Below are 23,632 nucleotides of genomic sequence, written 5' to 3'. Positions count from 1 at the left end.
TAGCGGAGTCTGTAACCTGAAGCGTCTGTAAACCGAGGTACCACTGTATTGAATAGCACTGTATGGAGAACCATGACATCCGGGGGTTGGGCTAAATAATAATAATAATAGTAATAATAATAATAATAATAATATATTATTTATACACCACCCATCTGGCTGGGCTACCCCAGCCACAAAATATTAAAATACCGTAATATATCAAACATTACTCTAGGGGTCCCTTTACAATTCTATTATTCTATTCAGTGGCCTGAAAGGAAGCCAGACACACTCGTCTGGTACTGCCATTGGGTTGCCAGTAGCAACCCACAAGTTTTAGGACGGCCTGGGACAGCTCCTTCAATAGATAGAGCATGAGGCTTGGTCATCTCAGGGCTGTGGGTTCAAAAGATCATTGGACTACAGGCAGTTGAACTGGATGACTCTCAGAGTGGTTCCTTCCAACTATGCGATTCATGGCCACCTGTATTCACGAAATTCATATCCAAGGTTGAGAAGGGTAGAGCTTCTAAATCTCAGCCTTGACACCTTTTGCTTCGGACCTGCAGAAACTTTTTAAAGCCAAGATCTGGACCTGTCTAGGCAGAGGAGCAGCCGGATGACAGCATAAGAAGGCCTGGGAGTCAAATGTCCTATTTCAATGCAGACGCCCGAGTCCACCAGCAGGGCCAGAGGGACAATAGTCCTCTCCTGCGCTTGTTCCCCAGCAACTGGTATTTACAGGTATTTAGGTTCCAGGTTCAATTCCTGACATCTCCTGGTAACATCTGGAAAGACACTGCCAATCAGTGCGGCCCTTACTGAGCTTGGTGGACCAATGATTTGACTCTGTGTAAGGCACCCTTTTAATGAGGGTGAAAGAGGAGAGCGCAAAATATGGTTTGAAGCTCAACAGCCAAAAAACAGATGATCATGGCCACTGGTCCCATCACCTCCTGGCAAATAGAAGGGGAAGAAATGGAGGCAGTGAGAGATTTTACTTTCTTGGGCTCCATGATTACTGCAGATGGTGACAGTAGCCATGAAATTAAAAGACGCCTGCTTCTTGGGAGAAAAGCAATGACAAATCTAGACAGCATCTTAAAAAGCAGAGACATCATCTTGCCGACAAAGGTCCGTATAGTTAAAGCTATGGTTTTCCCAGTAGTGATGTATGGAAGTGAGAGCTGGATCTTAAGAAGGCTGATCGCCGAAGAATTGATGCTTTTGAATTATGGTGCTGGAGGAGACTCTTGAGAGTCCCGTGGACTGCAAGAAGATCAAACCTCTCCATTCTGAAGGAAATCAGCCCTGAGTGCTCACTGGAAGGGCAGATCCTGAAGCTGAGGCTCCAATACTTTGGCCACCTCATGAGAAGAGAAGACTCCCTGGAAAAAACCCTGATGTTGGGAAAGATGGAGGGCACAAGGAGAAGGGGACGACAGAGGATGAGATGGTTGGACAGTGTTGTCAAAGCTACCAGCATGAGTTTGACCAAACTGCGGGAGGCAGTGGAAGACAGGAGTGCCTGGCGTGCTCTGGTCCATGAGGTCACGAAGAGTCAGACACGACTAAACAACTAAACAACAACAAAGGCAGTCGTCTCTATGTTCCTGTGACAACAGCCTCTCCCATTTGTGTGACACTGTGTGTGTGTTTGGGTTGTGATTACTCAGCAGCATGAGAACTGCACTTGACACATGTTCAGAGGCACTGTATCGTTCGCTTAGTCCAGGGCTGAGCATTGACGTTATTGAAGGTTTGAGATCCGAGACTGGGCAAGGTGTCTTTCTTTCCTAGTGCGTGCCTTAATATAAAACGTCGCTGTGTGTATATACTTAAGTTTGGTTCTACATTACATACTCCTCTTGTGGGAGAGGAAAGAACTCGCAAACCATTTTAGGCAATTTGGCACATTTGTCTAAGTGGAATACCAGCATCATTTTGGGAGGCCAAAGCAGCAAGCATTATGCACTGACTGAATATTAGACCCCCGCCCTTTCTGAATATCACACCTTGCGTGTTTTAACTCTGATTTAATTTTTTTCTGGAAACTATCAAATTTTCAAGCTGTATATATAAGACTATCGCTAACATCTGGCTGAAGAAACTCCTCCTGATCTGTCCCCCCTGTGGAAACTTGAAAAGACGAATAAATAGCAGCAAAGTTATTTATCCAAATATGGATAAATATGGATATATTTGTGTGTGCCGCACATAGCTGCCTCAAAAGCAGCTGCTACTTATCCCTATTTTATTCTTATTTATCCAAATAAATAAATATGGACAAATAAGAAATAGGGATAAGTAGCAGCTGCTTTTAAGGCAGCTATGCGTGGCACGCACAAATATATACTCAAGATCGTATTACAGATTAGTTACCTTTCGTAGCTCACAATCAAGATGGCAAAAGGGGAATTTTCTCCACCTTTTCAATGCATGCCTATGTGCGAAGTGGCGTCTCAAACTCCAACTAGCAATTGTGAGCACACAACTAAGGTCTGTGGCCCTTTCTTCTGGATTAATTTGGGGGTTTTAAAATTTTATTTTCTGAGTACGAAGGTGGGCTTTTGCGTATGTGATGGCATCCCTGTTTTTTGGGGTTGTTTTTTTTTGTTAAGCACTGCTGAGTGATTACTGAGGGGAGGAGGCATATGAACAAAAAGAGACAGAGATGGATCTGTAACTGGATGCAACATGAAAAGCAGTTTCTGCGGAGGCCGGGCTTAATTATGAAATTCAATTAGAAAGCGTCAAGAATCCTTCCCTGCTCTCCCTCTGGCAGGATTAACTAGTGCTATCACAAAAGGGATGGTTTGATTAAGAAGGAGCTGATGAGGGAGGCGGGGGTGGGGCGGGGCCAGCCCAATCTGCATTTTACTTTCCATCATCTTAAGTCAAAGTTAAGTGTATGCATATATTAAAAATAAAATAAAATTAAAAAATCTGCACAGCCCAGACTCCCTTCAAAATATCCTAGGAAGTAGGGGAAGACTTCCAAATATCCCCAAAGGATTCTCTCTCTTTAAAATAAAATTAATCACAAGGGACACATATCAACTGATTCCTGAGCTTTATGTCCCAAGCTACATTCATCTTCCTCTTTTAAAATTAAAGAGACATACGTATCAAATATTAAGAACGAAATGCAGTGAGTTCGCAGGGTCAGTAAGGGAGGAAATTCTTTCTAAGGGATTTCTTCTTTGCTCAGTGAAATTGACTGAAGCTGCAACCCAAGGGTGGGGGGTAGTGTCTCTTTGATCTCTGTGGGATTTCTGCCTGAGTAGGAATGCACAGGATCCCGCTATGATCCAGTGCACACTTGCCTGGGGGTTAAGATCCAGATGAGCCTTACTTCTGAGCAAGCATCAGTTCTGCCTCCCAGGAAGCTTGAGGAAGAGCCAGGGTCCTATAGGAGAGTTGAAGGGTTCTTGACAATGACCTCTTTCCTTTCCTTTTCCATCCCTCTTATTTGCAGATTATTGGGGGAGTTTGCATAAGAGGAATCTTCCTTAAAGGAAGAATTTCCAGAGGGCAGGAGTCCTTAGTCGGTCGCAGGACAGCCAAGAAAGAGTCTTGTGGCAGCTGAAGGACTTAACAAATTATACAGTGGCATAAGATTTCCCGATCTAGAGTTTGCAGACTTTTCAGATGAGTTTTTTTTTTTGGGGGGGGGGGGGACGACATAAGGAAGGAAACCGAGCCACAAACTGCTGCTTAAATATTGAGGGATGAAAATTATCTATATCTGTGCATTAGAGGTTGGGGTGGGGGGGAGTGGCAAGATGCTCTGGGGTACCATTCTTCCCTGAGAAGAGGAGCTGGGAAGCGTTTGGAGAGGGTGGGTAAGGATGTGTATCACGGACCACCCCTCCTTAACTTAATCGGAGTGCGGTGGCATTTTGGAAAAAGCACCCCCTCCCCACCATGAAAGTGCAGTTATCTCAGAAGGTCTGTAAGCCTATAGGAAACATCCCCTCCACAGCTGGGACTGCTAGTGAACAAATAACACAATCCTATGCATCTACTCAAGAGTACGTCACATGAGACTCTTAATCTTAGGGTTGTGGGTTCGAGTCCTGCATTGCAGGGGGTTGACCCTCAGGGTCCCTGCCACCACACTGCAGGTCTATGATTCTATAACTCCCGTGTGTGTGTGTGTGTGTGTGTGTGTGTATAGATAGCTAGATATTAGACTTCTACAAAACATTGAAATGGATATGGACAACACACTATTCCAAACTCTGGGGAAAGTGGACTGCTCCTTTCCTCATCACATATGCACATCTGGATAAGTTAAGGGTACCTTGTAGGTTTCCAAGCATACAAAGGGTTATCTTAGCAAGTAAAGGGCAAACGAAAAGAACCATTTATAAAATAAAATAAAATAAAATAAAATAAAATAAAATAAAATAAAATAAAATAAAATAAAATAAAATAAAATAAAATAAAATAAAATAAAATAAAATAAAATAAAATAAAATAAAATAAAATAAAATAAAATAAAATAAAATAAAAGTGTAACTGAATTAACTTATTGGTCTCGATCCACTCAGCTCTTTATTGAAACACTTCCATGTCCCTGATTATTTATATTATCTGATCAGCTGAATACCTGAAGAATGACGGAATCGAGTTACAAGAAAGGAGATTCAGACTTAGCACGGGGAAGAACTTTCTGACACCGTTCAACAGTGCGCCAGACTCCCAACAAGAGGTGAACCCTCCTTTACTTGGAGGTTTCATAGATGCTATAGTTGGCACCCCTGCATTGTAGGGGGTTGGGCTGGATGACCCAACTCTACAATCCTAGCATAAAGTTTTGGGAAGGGGATCGAAAGATTCTGAGCCATCTTCCGACGCAGAACTGAGCCACGGTTGGTGCTGATATTTGGGGGGCTTTTGAGTAGACAGTCCAATTTCCTTCCTACAAGCATAATCTGCGGAGGGGCGTCTTCTTGCACTAAAACACTGCGTAATGTGGGAGCGCATGATTCTTCCCTCCACCCCCATCAGGACCCCGAAGAGAGACCCCCCCCCCAGCCCTCTTCCCTACCTGTCCGTTCTTGCACAGGTCCGCCCACATGCTGGTGCCGTCGCCTCCGCGCATCAGGACGTGGTAGGTGAAGAAATAGGTGCCGGGGATGTTGCACGTGAACTTGCCCGTGGTGGCCTCGTAGTTGTTGCCCAGGTTGGTCACCACGTCGTCGAATTTAAGGATCTCGTAGCCCTCGTGCGGGTTCTTGAGGCCTGCGTAAAAAGCCACGCGGGGCACCGTGGTGTAGGTGGCCGTGCTGATGGCCCCGTTGCCCAGGCCCGGCCCGGGCAAGCCAGGGGGGCCCGGTTTCCCGGGGTCCCCTTTCTCCCCCGGGGGCCCCATGGCCCCCGGTGGGCCCGGTTCTCCCGGAGGCCCCGGCGGCCCGGGTTTCCCCGGCCTCCCGGGCTTGCCTTGCGGCCCTTGCACCAGCGTGGAGGGCGCGGGGAGCCCGGCGTGGCCGCTGCTGGCGAGGGTCTCTCCCGCCTCGGTCCGGATGGCGCTGGCGCTGGTGGTCTTGGCCAGGTAGGGGTCGCAGACCATGCGGCACGTGCCCAGCATCTCGTAGTGCCCGTCGATGCCCACCGAGTTGACCAGCACCGGGATGAGGACCACCAAGATCAGGATCATCACCACCCCGATGGCCGCGGCCACCAAAGTTTTGCGCCCGAGGCTCAGCCGCTGCAGGGGCTGGACGCGCTGCCTCCCCGGGGTAGAAATGGTGACGGGTGGGCCGGGCGACCTGGCGAGGAGAAATAAAGGGTGATAATTTGGGGGAACCGAAACAAAACCACCACAGACGAGGTGGAAGGAGGGGCGAGGAAGCAGCAGCAGAAGAAGAAGAGGCAAGAAGAAGAAACTTGAAAAGAAGCAGAGGATCCCCCTTTAGGTGGAGAGGAGGAAAGAAGAGCGCGCGAGCGCGCGTAAAAAACCGAGGCAGTCCTTGTTCCCGGTCTTCTTAAATATCACCCTTAAGACGGGATGCTCTGGGGTGGCCTTTTTATGCTCCACATGGAAAAGGGTTTTTCTTCTTTTCGGGGGAAGAGGAGAAAGAGAGAGAGAAAGAAAGAAAATCCCCGAGGGAAGAAAACAGCAGAACAGAAAGGAGAGGAAAAAAAGAGAGAGATGTCTTTTTTTTCCAGCCCCTCTCTCTCTCTGCTCAGTACATCTTAGTAAGATGCTATCATTGATTTGTCTCTCTCTCTCTCTCTCTTCTCTCCCCGCTTCCCTCCCCTCCTCACTCCATCCTCCTCCACCCCCTTGGAGGGGGGAGGAGAGAAAGCGAACGCGAGATGATAGGGCTGAAAGGGAGACGCAAGAGGCATTTGGGGGAAGAGTTTGCGCCCCACCCCACATCCTCCCCACCTTTAAGGCCGAGGAAGGGACGCTGGAGCGGGGAAAGTTGGGACAGGAGTCCCTGCGCAGGAGGTCGCCTCCCTTGTTGTTGTTATATTTGATTCTGGTGGTTGCTATGTTCAGCACCCACTTGAAGTCGAGGGGAGTGTATCTCCAAGGGCTAGAGGGACTTTGGTGATGTTGCTTCGTCAGCAGCTGTTGCCTGGAGAGAGACGCACCAAAATAAGGAGGGAGAGCCCAAAGTATTGACGCGAGTGGGATATCTTGCGAGCCTTTCCAGTGTTTGGGCATTTTTTTTAAGACCCGAAAGGTTGGGATGGGGGTGTTGGTTGGTGGAAAGAGCCTTTCCCGATCCCAAATTTCAGGGAAGGTCACCTTCGTCTAGGAAGGAGTAGTTTCGATGGGTTCTTGCGGAAAGGCTGCGGCTGGATCAAAGCGAGGGTAACCTTCACAAGCCCACAGACGATATTCCCAAGGTTTGCTTATCAGAGCGCCTCAAAATGTTTGTGTATGAATACGTGTGGATTCACGATACACACACATCGTTGCCCCGAGGAAGAAAGTTAAACCCTACTGCATACACACAATACCTTTAAAGCACACAAATCACATACTTGACCAAGAATCCTGGAATCTGTCGTTTACCTCCTAGAGCTACAGTTCACATGCACACATTTTTCAAAGGATTTTCTTTTTTTAATTTTACCGTGCTCAAGGCAGCCTGGACACCCCATTTCACTTTCCCTTGACACCTTCACCCTAATCACACAGGTTGTTGCAGCCCAGGAGAAGGCATTTTGCACATGCTTAGGTGCTCTTGGGCAGGGACGCGGGTGGCGCTGTGGGTTAAACCACAGAGCCTAGGACTTGCCGATCAGAAGGTCAGTGGTTCAAATCCCCGCGACGGGGTGAGTTCCCATTGCTCGGTCCCTGCTCCTGCCAACCTAGCAGTTTGAAAGTACGTCAAAGTGCAAGTAGATTAAAAGGTTCCGCTCTGGCAGGCAGGTAAACGGCGTTTCCGTGCGCTGCTCTGGTTTGCCAGAAGCGGCTTAGTCATGCTGGCCACATGACCCAGAAGCTGTACGCCGGCTTCCTCAGCCAATAAAGCAAGATGAACACCGCAACCCCAGAGTCGGTCACGACTGGACCTAATGGTCAGGGGTCCCTTTACCTTTACCTTTATGTGCCCTTGATGTTATTTGAAAGTTCACAGGGCTGAGCCTTTCTGCCCAAATATATTTTGGGAAATACGGCATGACCTTCCCCACCCCCACCCCACCCCCCAAAAGGAAAGGCATGGACAAGATGTGGATAATCCACACTTTTGAGGTCTTTTCATAGGCCGAGGCTCTGGAGCAGGCACAGGCAAACTCCGGCCCTCCAGGTGTTTGGGACTACAATTCCCATCATCCTTAGCTAACAGGACCAGGGGTCAGGGATGATGGGATTTGTAGCCCCAAACATCTGGAGGGCCAGAGTTTGGTTATGCCTGCAGTCTGGAGCAAGGATGGAGAAGCTGTGGTCATCCAGATGGGGTTGGACTCTAATTCCCATCAGCCTTTGCTAGAGTGGCCAAAGGATGATGGAAGTCAAAGTCCAGCAACGTCTTGAGGGCCACAGTTTCCCTAAAGTGCAGGGAGCTCAGTTCCATAGAATAAAAGGACATCTGCTGAGACTTTAACACAAGAAATAATTGTTGTTGTTGAAGAAGAAGAAGAAGAGTTTGGATTTGATATCCCGCTTTATCCCTCCCCTTCAGGAGTCTCAAAGCGGCTAACATTCTCCTTTCCCTTCCTCTCCCACAACAAACACTCTGTGAGGTGAGTGGGGCTGAGAGACTTCAGAGAAGTGTGACTAGCCCAAGGTCACCCAGCAGCTGCATGTGGAGGAGCGGAGACACGAACCCGGTTCCCCAGATTATGAGTCTCCCGCTCTTAACCACTACACCACACTGGTGTTTACCTCTGTCACCTTTGTTTTCCAGGTTGGAACATCCGTGGTTATTGTATTGTATGAACCCACAGATAGGGAAAGGCAGATAATACTCATTTTTTCAAGGTGCTGAGGCATAATATCTTCTTACTTTCCAAGGCATTGATTAGTTATTTGAGTAGGTTCAGGGCAACCTATGGGAGTCCATGCCACTGGATGCTTGGGTAGCTGTTTGCTTAGAAGTCGTCTTCTTCTTCTTCTTCTTCTTCTTCTTCTTCTTCTTCTTCTTCTTCTTCTTTTTAAAGGAGCTGACAAGATTATGAAGGATAAGATAGTCCATGACTGCTCTTAGCCTCAACAGCTAAAAAGAGAACCTCTGTGTTCAGAAACGGATCTGTGATGGTCAGGGAATTTGGACAGTCAAGAGATAACATCCTGCTTCTGAGTTTCCCAGGGACGTCTGCCTTTCTTGAAGACAGTGTGCTGCAGCAGCTGGAACTTTTGCCTGATCAAGCAAGACCATTCTTAAATATATTTGGGAGACAGGGAACAGCTATGGAAAGGTTACTTTTTCCCTTACAGAAGGCCTCTATATTTTAATAGTGAGATAAATATATTCTTGGATTGCAGAGGGTTGGACTAGATGACCCACAAGGTCCCTTCCAACTCTACAATTCTATGATATACCAACTATCTTAGACCCTGTGATCAGCAGGTGAAGCCTTGTTGGTGCTGCCACAGCTGGGAGCTGCCCCAGGACAGGGGCTTTTCGGTAGTGGCTCCCTGATTGCGAAATGCCCTCCCTAGTAGGGCGTGCCTGTCTCCATCCTTATTTACTTTCATGAGGGATCTGATAACCATTCTTGTTTACCCAAGCATTTGGTGGCTGAAGAATACCACTCCTCGCAACCTCCAGATCGTTTAACGGAAGTATGTTTTCAATTATCATTGGTTTTAGAATGCTTTAATCTGTTTTATAATGTTTTTTGCGTTCAGACTGGATATCTGTTTGGCACCCTAGACTCCATGGGGAGGAAGAGCAGGATAGAAAGTCAATAAAATACAGTGGTACTTCTGGTTATGTACTTAATTTGTTCCAGAGGTCCGTTCTTAACCTGAAACTGTTCTTAACCTGAAGCACCACTTTAGTTAATGGGGCCACCGCATGATTTCTGTTCTCATCTTGAAGCAAAGTTCTTAACCCAAGGTATTATTTCTGGGTTAGCGGAGTCTGGAACCTGAAGCGTATGTAACCTGAAGCGCATGTAACCCGAGGTACCACTGTACACAAAAATAGTTCACTAAGGCGCCTTTTCAAAAAGAACAGTGCATGGCTAAAATTAGGTAGGTAGCCGTGTCAGTCTGACGCTGTAAAAAAAATTTAAAACACTGCCCCAGTAGCACCTTAGAGACCAACTAAGTTTGTTCTGGGTATAAGCTTGTTTTAGGGGTTTGGAGGAGGCAGGCAGAGATGCAGTTTGATCACACCTACACCTAGGAAAAAAAAAAATCTGTGCCCTGGGCTGCCCTTCTTGAGGGAAAGAGAGAGAGAGACTTCAACATATTTCTGCCATCCCAAGAAAAACGATCCTGTTATGTCTACTACCGCAACAGCCAAGCTATCATCTCTCATCTCTTGCTTTCTTTTGTTTATTTCCTGAGACTTGGTCTGTCAGCTCACAACTACTCTTCACCCCTCCAAGGCTTCTCCCCACTCCTTCTCTTGTTTCCTTTGCCGGCTGCAGGAGAGCAGTTTGAATTACTCGAAGAGATGGCTTGGAAGGGAGAAGAAGGGAGCGAGACTGGGTCTGGCAATGCAGGGGTTAAATCTCTCTTTCTCTGTGCACACAGATAGAGAGATCCTTACAATGGTCTCTTCTTCTTCTTCTTCTTCTTCTTCCCCCTCCTCATAAACCCTCCCCCATTTTTATTTTCATTTTGGGTCATGATGCTCCAGTTTTTTGGGATGGTTATTTCCCTCCCCCCCTAACTTTCAGAAAGTGTCTAGATCTGCAGAATCCGGTGCACATCTCTCAATCAATTTGTCAGAAATGTTGCTGCAATCAAAGTGGTCCCGTGAGAGCATTTTTTATTCTTTGCAGGACATTTGCTCAGAAGCAGGTCCCACCAATTTTAATGGGACCTCTTCTCAAATAAGGCTGCCATCGCAATCCACTCCTCCTCTACCTGCCTTATCGCAAGAGGGCTATTTTAGAAGACGGATGCCTCTCCAATGGCAAGTCCAGCCCAGCCCCACTAGCTGCAGATCCTTCCCTTTTTCCTAACCTGGGCCACTTCCACATAGCAGTTGATTGGGGATCCTGTTCTGCTGACGTAGGATTTTATTTTTTTGCTGCGTTCACACGGCTTCAAGATATTAGCACATACATTGGTACCTTGGGTTAAGTACTTAATTCGTTCCGGAGGTCCGTTCTTAACCTGAAACTGTTCTTAACCTGAAGCACCACTTTAGCTAATGGGGCCTCCTGCTGCCGCCGGGCCGCTGGAGCACAATTTCTGTTCTCATCCTGAGGTAAAGTTCTTAACCCAAGGTACTATTTCTGGGTTAGCGGAGTCTGTAACCTGAAGTGCATGTAACCTGAAGGGTCTGTAACCTGAGGTACCACTGTATTTCCAAATCACTCCAGATTCACTATTTCCATGCTTGCTTATTGGATTTTCCAAGGAAACGGTGAATCCAGAATAAACGGGAAGATAAAATGAGGCGGAAATTTTGACGTAGACGGTGTCATCGTCGAGTGGATGCTTTGCAAAACATGCAGCGCTGCACCCCAAGCGGCTCTGGTAGGGTTGGGCGAAATCGTCCATTTCGGTGTCTCGCCTTCCCATCTTAAATTCAGTTCCCCACATTTCCACACCAGTCTGCATTTTTTTTTTTTATGTCTTTGTGAAAATGTACCTGCATTTCATTGCAAATTTTCCTAATAGTGATTTTTTTGACTAGTGCAGACTTTGTTTTTTACTAATGCAGACATATTATTATTGTTGTAGTAGTAATAATAATAAATACCGTATTTTTTGCTCTATAAGACTCACTTTTTCTCTCCTAAAAAGTAAGGGGAAATGTGTGTGCATCTTATAGAGTGGATGCAGGCTGCACAGCTATCCCAGAAGCCAGAACAGCAAGAGGGATTCCTGCTTTCACTGCACAGCGATCCCTCTTGCTGTTCTGGCTTCTGAGATTCAGAATGGTTTTTTTTCTTGTTTTCCTCCTCCAAAAACTAGGTGTGTCTTGTGGCCTGGTGCGTCTTATAGAGCGAAAAATACAGTAACTAATTTCCCAGCCTGCTGTAGTGCTTAGACTAAGACCCTGAAGACCAGAGTTCAAATCTCCACTCAGCCATGAAGCTCACTTGGGGCAGTCACCACCTCTTAGCCTGACCTACCTCACAGGGCTGGCTGGGTGAAATCGAGAAGGGGGAGAACCACGATCTCCTTGCAGGAGAGGTGGTATAGAAATGTTGTAATGATATTAATAATAAATGTATATATTTCTGTGGGATGTGATACATAAGTAGCAGTCAAGTACAACTGTTATGTACTGAGTTGAAGAGGATCCAAAATGCAGCAGTCTGATTGGTCCTAGAACAATAGGATTCAAAATGCAGCAGTCTGATTGGTCCTAGAACAACAGGGTCCAAAATGCAGCAGTCTGATTGGTCCTAGAACAACAGGGTCCAAAATGCAGCAGTCTGATTGGTCTTAGAACAATGCAGCAGTATGATTGGTCCGCAGGAGCCACCCAATCCAGCTCCAGGTGGAAGTGAATCCACAACCTGATTGGCCTACAGGAGAATCCCGGAATTAGCCAATCACGTGCAGCCCACTGTGTAAATAATGTATATAAATCAGATATTGTGGGGGAACTTCCATTCCTCCTCACCACTATGAGCTGAATAAAGAGCATGAAATCCACTCTCGACTCCCTGTATATTTCAACAACATTCCTTGTTTTCCTAGAGTGGACGTGTGGAGGAATGTTTGGTCCAGCCAGTCAAAAACTTCCTGTTTCCTCCTGGCTGGGACATACTTCCTTTGCATGTGATCAGATGTGGGCGTGACCTTACCTGTCTGGATAACAAAAGGACAAGGCACGCAACACTCTCTCTATCTTTTGACTTCTTCCGTTGCTTTTAGCTAGAGATGCTTTTGGGTTTCCAGCCAACAGAGGACACTGGGCTTATCCCCATATGGGTTAGTTCCACATGTATATACTTTGTAACTAAGTCTGCCTTTCAGGGATCCATCTGTGAACTGAAGGTGAGTAAACTACTTTTATATACTTGACACAAGATGGTGGCGTGTTTATTCTTTTAAGAGGGATATAAGGGAACTTACCAGGAACCTAACAGTGAGAGGCTTACGCAGGAGCAGGGACCGAGCAATGGGAACTCACCCCGTTGCGGGGATTTGAACCGCCGACCTTCTGATCAGCAAGCCCTAGGCTCAGTGGTTTAGACCACAGTGCCACCCCCAAACAAGGATAGGAAACAAAACAAAATGTAAAGATGCAAGTTTAATTTTGCAAACCACCAGACGGGAGGGAGGGAAGCCGTTAGGCTCAGTTGAGCCAAAGAGATAAAATAAGAGGATATGGTATTACCTAACGTGATTATATGTAAAACCAATAAAAATCATTTTGAAAAGAAAAGAAAAGAAAGACCGCCAGCACTTTGAAAGGACTCAGAAACCAAACTGGAAGCTAATGTGTTTGTTTCAAAACATAGCAGCCAACTCCTAGGGGCTAAGGTCGCTTTGTGCCCCCCCCCAATAAAATATTTGAGGGGGCTGCCTCCCCCCCAAGTTGATGGGCATTGCCATTCAAATGGTTTGCATGTGCATATCTTGTGATCGATCAGAGAGCATACAATAAATAAAACTCCTTGTATTTCAGTACCATTATTACTGGGAGTACCATTATTACTGGTGACTGGGAGTGGCCGCTGATACCATATAACACCGGTCTTGAAAGACCTACATTGGCTCCCAATACGTTTCCGAGCACAATTCAAAGTGTTGGTGCTGACCTTGAAAGCCCTAAACGGCTTCGGCCCAGTATACCTGAAGGAGCATCTCCACCCCCATCGCTCTACCCGGACACTGAGGTCCAGCGCCGAGGGCCTTCTGGCGGTTCCCTCATTGCGAGAAGCCAAGTTACAGGGAACCAGGCAGAGGGCCTTCTCGGTAGTGGCACCCACCCTGTGGAACGCCCTCCCACCAGATGTCAAAGAGAACAACAACTACCAGACTTTTAGAAGACATCTGAAGGCAGCCCTGTTTAGGGAAGCTTTTAATGTTTGAGGTATTACAGTATTTTAATATATATTTTGGAAGCCGCCCAGAGTGGCTGGGGAAGCCCAGCCAGATGGGCGGGGTATAAATAATAAATAATAATAATTATTATTATTACATGCTCTTTCCATAGGTTCCCCTCTAAGGCCTCCAGGGCGGTTTTCAGCTAGTTTAAGTCTGCAATCCTGGACCCACCTTCCTGAAAGTAACCTCTCCCAAACTCAGCGGTACTTCTTTTTGGATTTAAATCCAGTTTAAGCTGCCTTCCTGCCCTCTTCCTCCACCACTGTTTGGCCATTCGGAATCCAGGTTAAGCCCATTCCCTCACTGTTAGTTTTTTCCTTGCAACCCGGAGCTGTCATTTTTTCAAAGGGATCCTTATTAGCAAGGAAATATCTTTATTCCACTAGATCTTCGCCTGGCCTTCAAGAGTTTCCTTTTCCTAAGCACTGGTCCTGTCTGGCCCCAGATGGATTTTCTGTGCTTCGGTGGACTGGAAAATAACACCTTCAAACTTCTAGAGAGAAGCAAAGGTGCCTTAATTACCAGCCATCTTGCTGCTGGGCCTTGCTGCTTGACACAACTTCTCAGAGAGACGAGGATAAGATGAGATTTCCCTGCTTCGGTCCTTTCTCTCTGCCTCCCTCAATAATTAAAATGGTTTAAAAGTGCATTTGCTGCTGGACATCTCGGCTCTAAAGCACACACAACCAGAAAAAAGGTTCTTGGGACTCTATAGCAAGAGCTGCCCGAAAGGTACCCAGTGTATACTTCGTTCTGCATGTTAAGGTCAGTCAGGTGTCAGAGAAAGGCACTCTGCACATGCTCATGGGAAGAATCAAAATTTTACACCCTGTCAAAGGAAAGTTGGATTCCATAAGCTGTATAATATTATGCAAACCCTGCAGATTTCCATACTTTCTTTTATTATCTGCATAATAATTGCCAGCCAAAGAGGCTTGTCTTGCAACTTATGAGATGCCCTTTCCTTGACAGGTGAATTTCCCCCCCTCATTCTCCCAGGCTTTTTAAATTTTTGATGAACGGTTTTATTGTGGCTTGTAATTTCTTTTAATGCAGCTTGTATAGATTCACAGAGTTAGCTGGTTTTCTTTATCACTTGTTATCTGTTGTGTTTTTAAAAGGATTTTATTGTAAGCCACCAGAATCGTTTGATGAAGGGCAGGGTGTAAAACGACCGGCACAATCCAATGCATCTCTACTACGACTTGTGTAGTCAAGTTCAGTGGGACTTACTCCCAGGCAAATGAGCAGTGGGTTTTTTGAGCAGGAACACTTTTAAAAAAATTGAATATTTAATATTTTTGTTTGAGGAAGCCAGAATGGATAGACACCCAATGCCTGAGCCAAAAACCCACCTATATCTGTAATCAATAAAGCTGTGGCCATTTCTAATTCAGATCATTGTCAGGTTGAGTTTATTAATCACATCTTACATTTAGCCACTGCCTGGGGGTCAGAGGTGCCAGGTTCAGAGGGCTCCAATGCGACTTCCTGCAAGGCCTCGGAAGTGCCGCTGCTGCAACATGATGTCTTGACGTCACAATGTCATGTTATGCCACGGACGCCATTGGGCACCCATAACCTGGGGCCCAAGTCAGCACCCCTAACTAACTAACTAACTAACTAACTAACTAACTTCATGGTGAGTTCCACCACCTTTCCCCCCAGAAAAACCCCCACTACAAATGAGTACAGTGGTACCTCAGGTTAAGAACTTAATTTGTTCTGAAACCTGAAACTGTTCTTAACCCGAGGTACCACTTTAGCTAATGGGGCCTGCTGCCGCCGCCACGAGATTTCTGTTCTCATCCTGAGGTAAGTTCTTAACCCGAGGTACTATTTCTGGGTCTGTAACCTGTAACCTGTAACCTGTCTGTAACCTGAAGTGTCTGTAACCTGAAGCGTCTGTAACCCAAGGTAGCACTGTATAGGGTTGTCATCTTGATAAGGAAAGAGTGAATACAGTGTGCACTTTCCACCATTTATTCTGGTTTTGTTGGTAATGGGTTTGGGGGTGGGGGGAGAGATCTTATTCCCCCAAACACTGAAAATCTTATCCCACCATCTCTCTGGCTTCTGAAGTTCTTGTAGGAGCCTACTGTCTTACACATTGCACAGCGTTAAAGCCCCCTCCCCCCCAAACTGACAATATCTTTTTAGCCTATGGCTGCACTATCCATATAAAGTGCTATGGTTAAGGTAAAAAGGTAAAGGACCCCTGGACGGTTAAGTCCAGTCAAAGGCAACTATGGACTTGTAGCAAGTGAGCCGGCGTTTGTCTGCAGATAACTTTCAGGGTCATGTGGCCAGCATGACTAAACCGCTTCTGGAGCAACAGGACACAATGACGGAAACCAGAGTGCACGGAAACGGTGTTTACCTTCCCGCTGTGGCGGTACCTATTTATCTACTTGCACTGGTGTGCTTTTGAACTGCTTGGTTGGCAGGAGCAGGGACCAAGCAACGGGAGCTCACTCCGTCGCAGGGATTTGAACCGCCAACCTTCTGATCGGCAAGCCCTAGGCTCTGTGGTTTAACCCACAGCGCCACCCGTGAAGGATGCTGAGGTCCACCTTCCTGTCCTGACCTTAGAGGAACCATTCTAGAAATATTTCTTGCAAGAAACACACCGGAGGCCAGCGCTGGTGAGCTAGGCTGCTGAGAGGCCAGTCTGAACAAGATTCCCAACAAAAAAACCCACCTCTAACCTGCACTTTAGATACACCACCAGAGGTATACTGCTCCATGCGTGAGACAGCCTTGTTTGGGAAACTCATGCATGGGTCACTCTGCCCTGCTGAGTGGCGTCTTGCCTTGTAAGCTGTTCTGGGGTACCGAGAACAGAACGAGTTTGAGTGTGGCATGTGATCAGCTGTCAGAATTATTATATCACCGCAGAACACTCATTGCTTCCATTTACTCGGTTCCTTTCCCTTTGGCTTCCATTTTCTCCGTTCCCTTTAATTGCTCCGGTTCACAGCACTTTTCCTCAAGCTAGGTGTGTCTGCATGTGGGCACCTGAAATTGGAACAAATCTGCACGGATCCTTTTATACTGGATAAATAAAAGGGGCAGTTCTCCGCCACCCAGATATCCTCTAAGAATCGGTATCCAGGTGTGTGTACGCGTGGGCTATTAAATAAAACACAAAACCCCATTCATTTTCTTTTTTGCAGAGGGCCAATTTGCGGAACAATGCAAGGGGCTTCTTTTAATAGGAGAAAATGACACAAAATTGGAAACGCAATTTGGCGCGTTTCCCCCACTTTCCCCCCTGATTCCCGACTCTTCCAAAGGGATGTGTATATAAATAATAAAGCAGAGCCAATTTAATGTTTGAAGCCACTGAGGGTCAAAGGGAGAGAGGAAGAGAAGGACAGATTAGCTTTGCAGAGTGACAGGCGGCATAATGGATACATTCAAATTTAAAGGAACACACTTAGAAGTATCCTACGCTGAATATCATACGCTGGAGGGGGAAAATGTCCCTGTGCAACGTAGAACGGCATATACCAAAACCCTTTCAGCCAGGGGCATCAAATGGAGATTTTTAACAGTCAGATCCTAGACATGTTTACTTGGAGGTAAGTCCCCTGGTTTCCAGGAGAGCTTACTCACAGGGAACTGTGTGTAGAATGACAGTATAAATCTCTCTACCCCCCCCCCAATTTTCAGTATTTCAGTATTTATAAGGATGGAAGCTTTTCAAAGACAATCTCTACCTACCTACATGGGAGGCTAGCATGCAATAAACAGTTTTATATGGCCGACATGCTTAAGCCGGGTGCTATTTTTCTAGAAAAAATAAGTGATGGAACTCACCATGAACGCCTCCCTTGTTCTCTTATAATGGCAATGTAGGAAACCTAAGAGGTGCTGGAACTGAGTTCTGGCAAGTTCCGGCTGAAAAAACCGCTCTGCTTAAGTCTGATTAATGCATGAAGGGGTTAAAGTCATAGAGTAAACTGTCCTGCCAGGTTTAGCTCATCTTGGGGAGCCATTTGGTTTTCGCCTACCTTGTAGCAACCGTCACAACTCTGTAAGGTTAGGCATTGGGCAAGCCTTTGTTTAAAGGAGGGGAGGTTGTAGCCTCCACCTGCCCCTCCTCAATAAGCATATCCTGTTAAAGGGATCTGGGGGTGTGGATCCTGTCCGAAGCCTGGACGTGGGCTAGGGCCATGCCACAACCCCAATGGGAACCCTGCAGGGTGCCGTGATTTGACGTATGCCATAGGGCTCCCCCTACTGGTGGGTTACCCTTAGTGAGACTCCCTGCAGACGGGATATAGTCTGGTTTCACCCAATGCCTAAGCCAAACCGCTCACATCTGTAACCAATAAAGTTGTGGCCTATTTTATCCTATTAACTTAAATTATTTGTGTCTCTGTGTTTATTATCTAAGGGAACTGCAGGGCCCTGGGCCTTGGCACGCAAGTTCTGGCTAAAAAAACGCTCTGCTTAAGTCTGCTTAATGCATGAAGGGGTTAAAGTCATAGAGTAAACTGTCCTGCCAGGTTTAGCTCATCTTGGGAGGGGCTAGGTTATCAAGTCCTTGTTCCTGCAGTCTACCTGAGAAGCTCAGCATGTTAAGAGGTCTGAGCTGGTTGCTCCAAGCCATTGAGTTTTGTACTTCTGCACGCCTTGGGTATCCCCTGGCTCAGTTATTACTAATCTTTTCTGTGTTAATCTGTGCACACACCAGGCAGTTAAATCACATGACCTCTCCCAAATAATCCTGCGAACTGTGGCTTGCATCTGGTTGGCCACAGAACAGGATGTTGGGCTAGATTGAGCCATTGGCTTGATACAGCAGATTCTTCTTATGTTCTTAAGGGTACTAGGAACTGGAGCTGGGTGTGTGTGTGTGTGTTAAACTACCATTCCCAGAATTCTTTGGGGGAAGTCACATGCTTTCAATGTGCCTTAAATTAGAGCGTGTGCACAGCTCTGCTGGTGGAATTTTTACTATAAAAGCAGAAGAAGGTCACACAGGTTAGATGAGAAGAGGCAAAAGCAGAAAGATAAGTTAGAGAAAGCCCATGGTTCAGAACCAGACTCTGGATTGTCTTCTGCGTAGGAAATCAGAAATGTGTGAAGAAATGGCCTTAAGGAGAAGTGGATAAAGGCACTTTAGGTTAGGGAGGGAGGTTGATTTCGGCTCCTCTCAGTTTCTCATTTTTTTCCAAACTTAAAGTCAATCCTCCACATTTCTGCATCAGTTTGTGACGATCATTTTTAGTTCCTGAGAAAATTCATCAGAATTTAAGTGTGAATTTCTCCCAGTACACATATTTTTATTGAAGATTTTTTGTGTTACAAAGCAAACAGAAAAACAAAGAAAAGTACATATAGCACCTCCGCTTTCAATTCATGGAATCTTCTTCAGTTTGTTCGCATTCATTGTGAGAATACTGTAATCTATGAAATTACAGTATTGTCATAGATATTGGGGGGGGGGGAGAGGGGAGAGAGGGAGGGAGAGAGAGAGATGTGAGGGGATAATGACCTTCCATTCTTTTTCATAGCATTTGTGCAGGGTTTTTGTATAATACACAGATTTTTAAATTAGGTTTGCCATATTTCAAAAAGTGTAAGTCCAGACACACAAGTTGTTAAGATTTTTTTTGGCCACAGTTGTTGAGCCTTCTTTGCAAAATCTTTTTTTAAAAAAAGTTTTTGAGCTATTTTTTAGGACATTTGCCAAAATCTACACTTATGACACTGTTTCTGGCAGCCGAATCCTGGCTATGTCCAAGAAATTCTGAATGTATGGCAACTAGAGCTGGGCAATACAGTTGTACCTTTAAAGTCGAACGGAATCCCTTCCGGAAGTCCGTTCGACTTCCAAAACGTTCAGAAACCAAGGCGCTGATTGGGTACAGGAAGCTCCTGCAGTTAATCAGAAGCCGCGGAAGCCCCGTCAGACATTCAGGTTCCAAAGCACGTTTGCAAGCCAGAACAATCACTTCCAGGTTTGCGGCATTCAGGAGCCAAAACATCCGAGAACCATTGCAAAATTCAAGAAGTGCAAATTCTGCAGGACAGCTCCTGGATCTGATATTTTTTCAGAAAATGCAAATTAGGTAGGGCTTGTCTTGAATCTGTCCCCCCATACCACACCAGTCCAGGAGCCAAAGGTGGCCCTCCACTTTCTGGCTTTGGGACACACATCTTTCCCTGGTACCCCACTTATCGTCATGCCAAACCTCACACCAGCCCATCTACCCGCTTCTCGAGTGATTTTGCCTGCCTGAATTCTGCGAATGCCTGTTGCTTGCTGGTATGCTGAATGGAGAGAGAGATATACCGTATTTTTCGCTCCGTAAGACGCACCTGACCATAAGTTTTTAGAGGAGGAAAACAGGGGGGGGGGGGAATATTCTGAACGAAACAGTGGATGTATGATTTTTGTGGCTCATGCTGTGGCCACAGACATGTGATCTGATGGTGAATTTGCGGTGACCCAATGCAAAAATCCTGAGCATCCATGTGGATCCATGCTTTGTAACAACGTTTTTGTGCCATTGCGGCCCCACACAACAGTGGGTGCGTGATTTTTTTGGTGTAGGCTGTAGCCATGGACATGCTATGTGATCTGATGGTGAATTTGGGGTGACCCAATGTAAAAATCCTGAGGATCCATGGGCTTTTACCTCCCCCCTCCTAGGCAGCCTCCACTAGCGTCCCTTTTCTCTCTTCTGATCCCACCGATCATCTGTTTCCTTTCAACACTCCTTTCCCTCTTGTTTGCCTTAGTGTCTTTTGCTTAGCTGGAGCAGTTTTTTGCTCCTCCTTTTCTTCTAATTTCTCTTCTTATTGCTTTAGTCTTCCTGTTTCCCCCCTTTGCAAGTTTGCTGTCTTTACCTCCCCCCTCCCAGGCAGCCTCCTTTATCTCTAGCGTCCCTTGTCTCTCTCCCCGATCGGCAAACGATCAGCTGCTTTGTTTCAATACCAACTTCCCTCTTTCCAAAAAAAAAAAAAAAAAAAAGCATGATCTGCTTTTTGCCCCTGGGCAATTTGGGTCCAGGGACCATGCATTCGCTCCATAAGACACATTTCCCCTTACTTTTTAGGAAGAAAAAAAGTGCGTATTATGGAGCGAAAAATACGGTATATAAGTGGTCACAAGTTCAGAGACATGCACTAATCTGTCCATTTTTGCCTCTGGCCCAACTACCACTTTCATACCCCCCCCCAATTACCCCCTACAACCGAATGCAACCTTTGAGCTGAAATAGACCCCCCACCCCACCCCTGGAATAAGGGAAATATGTGTTATTTTCACTTTTCACAATCCTATTAGATTTTTTTTTAAAGAAAACCAAGCTCTCTTGATAATCCCTTCATACTGGGAAGACTGTGTTATGTGGTCCTTCTGTAACAAACCAGCACCTAGTGGAGATACAAGCTTAATTGGCATAGCAACCGGGGAATCATAGGTAGTCTGATATTGATCGATAATTAGCCAGGTTTAATCAGGCAGCTGCTGCTGTCGGATGGGGGCGGCGAGAGCCACCTGGAATTTGTTCCCTCTCAGCCGTTCAGCGGCTGGTCCGAAGGGAACGGTCTTTCGTTTACCTTTTAATGAACAGTGGAAAGCTCGAGGGCAAGGGCTGAAGCACCCGTCTCCTCCAGAAAAAAAAGAGACAGAAAAGGACGGAATTGAAAAGCTGTTCATTTGCCACAGTGATCGGCAACTGGCAACCTCTGGGCCAGACTTGGCCCCTGAGAGGGGATGGCTGGCCTGTCAGGGTTTAAAAGATAAGGTTGCGGAGGACAAAGCAAAGGTTGCTATGACGGGATTAAGACTTGGGTTTCGTTAAACTGCAAAGCAGCTCAGGACCGTAGCCACCTGTTGATGATTGGACACGGCAACTATTATTATTATTATTATTAATATTATTATTTATTACCCCACCCATCTGGCTGGGTTGCCCCAACCACTCTGGGCAGCTTCCAACACACATAAAAACATAAGGGAAAAAAATCTTCCTGATACATATTATAGAAGTGAGGTTACAGGGAACTAGGCAGAGGGCCTTCTCGGTAATGGCGCCTGCCCTATGGAACGCCCTCCCACCAGGTGTCAAGGAAATAAATAACTACTGTATCTTACTTTTGAAAGACATCTGAAGGCAGCCATGTTTAGGGAAGTTTTTAATGTTTAATGCTATATTGTGTTTCTAATATTCAGTTGGGAGCCGTCCAGAATGGCTGGGGAAACCCAGCCTGATGGGCGGGGTATGAATAATTATTATTGTGTGTGTGTGTGTGTGTGTGTGTGTGTGTGTGTGTGTGTGTACAGTGGTACCTCTGGTTATGAACTTAATACGTTCCGGAGGTCTGTTCTTATCCTAAAACTGTTCTTAATATGAGGTACGCTTTCGCTAATGGGGCTTCCCGCTGAGTGTGCGCCTTTGGCACGCGACTTCTGCTCACATCCTGGCGCAAAGTTCGCTTCCAGGAGACCTACTTCCGGGTTAGCAGAGCTCATTATCTGAAGCATTCGTAAGGAGGACGGTTGCTGTTGTTTAGTCATTTAGTCGTGTCTGACTCTTCGTGACCCCATTGAACAGAGCACGCCAGGAACTCCTGTCTTCCACTGCCTCCCGCAGTTTGGTCAGACTCATGTTTGTAGCTTCGAGAACACTGTCCAACCACCTTGTCCTCTGTCGTCCCCTTCTCCTTATGCCCTCCATCTTTCCCAACATCAGGGTCTTTTCTCTTCTCATGAGGTGGCCAAAGTATTGTAGCCTCAGCTTCAGGATCTGTCCTTCCAGTGAGCACTCAGGGCTAATTTCCTTAAGAATGGATAGGTTTGATCTTCTTGCAGTCCATGGGACTCTCAAGAGTCTCCTCCAGCACCATAATTCAAAAGCATCAATTCTTTGGCGATCAGCCTTCTTTATGGTCCAGCTCTCACTTCCATACATCACTACTGGGAAAACCATGGCTTTAACTATACGGACCTTTGTTGGTAAGGTGATGTCTCTGCTTTTTAAGATGCTGCAGGAGGACGTTACCAGAGGTATTACTGTGTGTGTGTGTGTGTGTGTGTGTGTGTGTGTGTGTATAAGTTACCCTTGAACTGACCCCTGTGGGGAGTGTATGATCTTGGACAAATGCATCTATTTCTTTATTAAATTTGTTTCCCAGATGCACCAGTTCAGAATTAGAGATTGGGTTTTTGTCTGAGAAAGTCGCGAGGCAAGCGGATGGGCCCTTTGTCATGGCACAGACACCAAGGAGCTGTTTATAGCTGGCCACATTTGGCCGGTCCTCTGAGATTCAGGAAGTGGAACATTGGAGTTCAGGAACCGATGGCCTTCCAGATGTTGTTGGACTGTAGCTCACATCAGCCCTAACCATTGGCCATACTGCATGGTGCTGATGGGCGTTGGAGTCCAACAACATTTCCCCATCCCCTATCACATCATTTCCTTCCCTCACCAAAAGGGAAAATTTGTCCATTTCGGTTTCCTTTTTCAAGTCTTCAGTTCTTCCACATTTCCACAATGGATTGCGGTGGGGTTTTTTTAAAATTTTTTTTAACAAGTGCACAGTATTTTTGTGCACATTTTAGACCAGCTTTGGCCTAAAATACACGTTTTTGCAAACCCTAATAGTTTAATAGTGTAAAACAATGTAAAAACATGTCATTTTAACTATGGAGAGCCAGTGTGGTGTAGTGGTTAAGAGCGGTAGTCTCGTAATCTGGGGAACTGGGTTCGCTTCCCTGCTCCTCCACATGCAGCTGCTGGGTGACCTTGGGCCAGTCACACTTCTCTGAAGTCTCTCAGCCTCACTGACCTCACAGAGTGTTTGTTGTGAGGGAGGAAGGGAAAGGAGAATGTGAGCCGTTTTGAGACTCCTTAGAGTAGTGATAAAGCGGGATATCAAATCCAAACTCCTCCTCCTCCTCCTCTTCTTCTTCTTCTTCTTCTTCTTCTTCTTCTTCTTCTTCTACGCTTCACCCTAGTATGCATTTTT

At 46.1% G+C, this 23,632-nt stretch overlaps 1 protein-coding gene across 1 annotated transcript in view; it reads right to left on the bottom strand.

The window, feature by feature from the left end:
* Window positions 1-5,759, bottom strand: part of C1QL1 (complement C1q like 1) — a 45,752-nt gene extending 39,993 nt beyond the window's left edge. Inside the window, exon 1 of the mRNA XM_081838239.1 lies at window positions 5,039-5,759. Within this exon, the coding sequence (XP_081694365.1) occupies window positions 5,039-5,647 (609 nt within the window). The 5' untranslated portion in view covers window positions 5,648-5,759. The remainder of the gene's footprint in view (window positions 1-5,038) is intronic.
* Between the last annotated feature and the right edge of the window lie 17,873 nt (window positions 5,760-23,632).

Source organism: Podarcis erhardii (assembly GCF_964252035.2).
Source record: "Podarcis erhardii genome assembly, chromosome: 13".
Lineage (NCBI taxonomy): Eukaryota > Metazoa > Chordata > Lepidosauria > Squamata > Lacertidae > Podarcis > Podarcis erhardii.
Note: the sequence above shows the minus strand (reverse complement) of the source record. Positions and strands in the feature narration are given on the sequence as shown.